Raw genomic sequence first — 3,305 nt, 5'->3', positions numbered from 1 at the left:
CCATAGACCACCTATCTGTTGTCGCCGCTGAGGAACTAGCAGGAGTGACCAAACTAGCCCCGGTCACATATTTCTCACCGTTCCACATTGTACGTAACACCGGAAGCTAGTTTACCTGTGTGTTGAGAAACGAAGCCCGCAGATTTGTCTTACAGACGAGTTAGGACCTATGAATAGAAAAAAAGCCAAGGCAACAACAGTCTAAAACGCAAATATTTAATTAATTTGTCATTGTAGCAGACGTATACGGAAGGAATGTAGTAGTAGTTTTCTAAATATGTCTATTTGTTTTCGGAGAATAATTAAATACTCCTACGGCCTCTCCTGTAAGACAACGCTGATGGTAAAGTAAACCTGGGTCAATAGCGTTTCCATTATCTTTTGGTTTTCATGCTGTCAGAACAGAACTGCTATCCTTCTACACTACTACTCAAACACTCCCTGCTTGAGGAATGAATACTGAATAAATGGAGACTACCGTTAATCTATTAGGGATACTATGTAATTCACTATTAACAGAATCAAGTACTCACATCATGGTGGTTAGCTAGCGGTAGCTACGAAGCTAGGTTACTTGGACAATCCTTTCAACTTGCCTGCTGACAGGTTATATTACGACAGCTAACTTCGCTATGTGAACTAACTAAGCCAGGAAAGTGGCGATAAAGAAACTCCCTGCAACTCTCTGGTTGGTGGACACTTCGAGTTTACATGTTTAATTGTAACTTTATTTCCTAGCGGTAGCACGTACTGTTCATTGATTGTTTTGGATGTTACTAGTCGTAGCTAATTTGCTATTAAATTGTAGTAGTGTTACGTTACTCAGCTAACGTTTGCTACAAAAGTTGCTAACTTGGATTGAGTGTACAAGCAGATGCTAATTACCTGACATGATTGACAGCACTTTAGTACAGCTATTCAAGTAATGTTACTAAACCACGAGTCAATGTATCTACTATCCAGCACGTCTCCATAGTATTCTCTCTGGCTACATTTCTGTCTCATGAAACTATTACAAATTGGTCAGTGTGATGAATTCCTGGTCATAAAGCCTCCACACTGAAACAATGTAACATGTTGTGAATGCTGCTTCTGTGTGAGCAGCTGTGAAGGAAGCCCAGCGTGTTAAACTGCAATGATGTGTAAGGGAACGGGCCGAAAGATGACGGCATACATCTGTCACCAGCAAATGTTTTGCAATTTGACTTGATAGATGATTTAATTGATAATCCATTTTAAAATGGTCATTTGTTAAATTGTTTTTATGATGGACACATCTTCAAATTATTACACAGAACAGAACAGGAGGAAATGGTCAAATATTTGTGTCTGTGCCATCAGGTGAAGACACTGTACAGTACAATTTATTAGAAATATGCTCAAGTTATATTGTGTTATGTTATATGGAAAATAACAAAAAGCCGCAGTTGGTCGGCAGATGTAAACCATGCTGATAGTGCCGATGGAATAGCTCCATGGTCATCTACAGCTGCACGATATTTATTCACTTAACATATTGCATCTATTGTACATTTTTATGGAATGAAATTGTCAGTTAAACAACATATTTACAAACGTACAAGTTAGAATTGATTATAAACCAATCAATTAAGATTTCATTTAAGTAAAACTCATACATTTGTTATAGCCTCAAAGACAAGACATTCTTTCACGTCGGGTTTCTGACTTGAACAAACATCATATTGGAATACCTCAAGTTATTCCAAAACACATCATTCACCAGAGTCCTGCTCCAGATACTCGTGTGGTCTTGTGCTGTGCATGAATGATGTGCTGACCCCCCCCCCCCCCCTGCAGGTGTTGCAGGTCGCTCTCATGGTCCCATGGAGAAAGCAGCCTTCGAGAGGTGGCTGGAGACAGTCTCTGCCACTTTCCTTACTCTGAACGACCAGCAGCGCAACCATTCCCTGGACCACCTCATTTCTCAAAGCGGTGCCATCCAGCTCCGTCATCTGTCTAATGGGCTGGAGACGCTGCTCAAGCGCGACTTCCTGCGCCTCCTCCCCCTGGAGCTGGCCTTCTACCTGATGCAGTGGCTGGATCCTGAGACCCTGCTCACCTGCTGCCTGGTCTGCAAACAGTGGAACAAGGTGAATGTGGTGCATGGGTCATGGGGGGTTCTTCAATATTCAATCAGATGTTCTGCATAGCTGGTGTGACTTGCCAAAAAGCTCCAGTTTTGAGTCTGGAATTTGCCAAAATGCATATTGACAAGCCACAAAGCTTCTGGGAGAATGTCCTTTGGACAGATGAGACAACTGGAGCTTTTTGGAAAGTCACATCAGCTCTATGTTCACAGACATGAAGCATACAGAGAAAAGAACACTACCTACTGTGAAACATGGAGGAGGCTCGGTTGTGTTCTGGGGCTGCTTTGCTGCATCTGGCACAGGGTGTCTTGAATCTGTGCAGGGTACAATGAAATCTCAAGACTACCAAGGCATTCTGGAGCCAAATGTGCTGCCCAGTGTCAGAAAGCTTGGTCTCAGTCACAGGTCATGAGTCCTCCAACAGGATATTGACCCAAAACACAGCTAAACACACCCAAGAATGGCTCAGAGCAAAACATTGGACTATTGTGAAGAGGCCTTCTATGAGTCCTGATCCTATTGAACATCTGTGGAAGGAGCTGAAACATGCAGTCTGGAGGAGGCACCCTTCAAACCTGAGACAGCTGCTCACGAGGAGTGGCCCACAATACCTGTCGACAGGTGCAGAAGTCTCACTGAGAGTTACAGAAATCACTCGATTGCAGTGATTGCCTCAAACTATGAAGTTAAGGGTACCATCATTTTTGTACAGGCCACTTTCATGAGTTAATTTTTTTTAAATGATTCTGTTGAACCACAATTCAAAAGCAATGTCTGATTTTCATTTGTTCATTTTCAGTTCATTTTTATTTATTATTACTTTTGTCAGTTTGTCAGGTTTTTCTGTCTTTAACGGAAGCTACCAACAGTTTTATTGAAGGTGCGCTTTCCAAAAAGCTCAAAGACACAAAGTGGATAAGATACAGCGGTGCATTGGTGCATTGGTGCATTGGTGCACGTACAGTTGCTGTCTATTCTTGTAAAGGCGAGGTATCGTGGTGACTTTCTTCTTTTATTACTTTGATGGGAATGTGCCCGTAGCACACAGTTTTGACTTGTATTGTTGTTCCATCAGATAGGTCTTGATTTAGTCTTGCCGATGTGACTCTGTTTTATTGAATATTGTTAAATATGCCTATATCTCAAAGTATGGCTAAATAGTTGCGTATTTGTTTGGGGTGTTGGGGTTTTTCC

At 41.8% G+C, this 3,305-nt stretch overlaps 1 protein-coding gene across 1 annotated transcript in view; it reads left to right on the top strand.

The window, feature by feature from the left end:
* Window positions 1–387: 387 nt before the first annotated feature.
* fbxw2 (F-box and WD repeat domain containing 2) overlaps window positions 388–3,305 on the top strand; it is a 10,262-nt gene continuing 7,344 nt past the window's right edge. Inside the window, exons 1-2 of the mRNA XM_079288977.1 lie at window positions 388–688; window positions 1,819–2,111. Coding sequence (XP_079145103.1) covers window positions 1,845–2,111 — 267 coding nt within the window. The 5' untranslated portion in view covers window positions 388–688; window positions 1,819–1,844. The remainder of the gene's footprint in view (window positions 689–1,818; window positions 2,112–3,305) is intronic.

This window comes from Melanostigma gelatinosum (genome assembly GCF_949748355.1).
Source record: "Melanostigma gelatinosum genome assembly, chromosome: 18".
In the NCBI taxonomy this organism is placed as follows: Eukaryota; Metazoa; Chordata; class Actinopteri; order Perciformes; family Zoarcidae; genus Melanostigma; species Melanostigma gelatinosum.
This window is presented reverse-complemented; position numbering and strand designations above follow the sequence as displayed.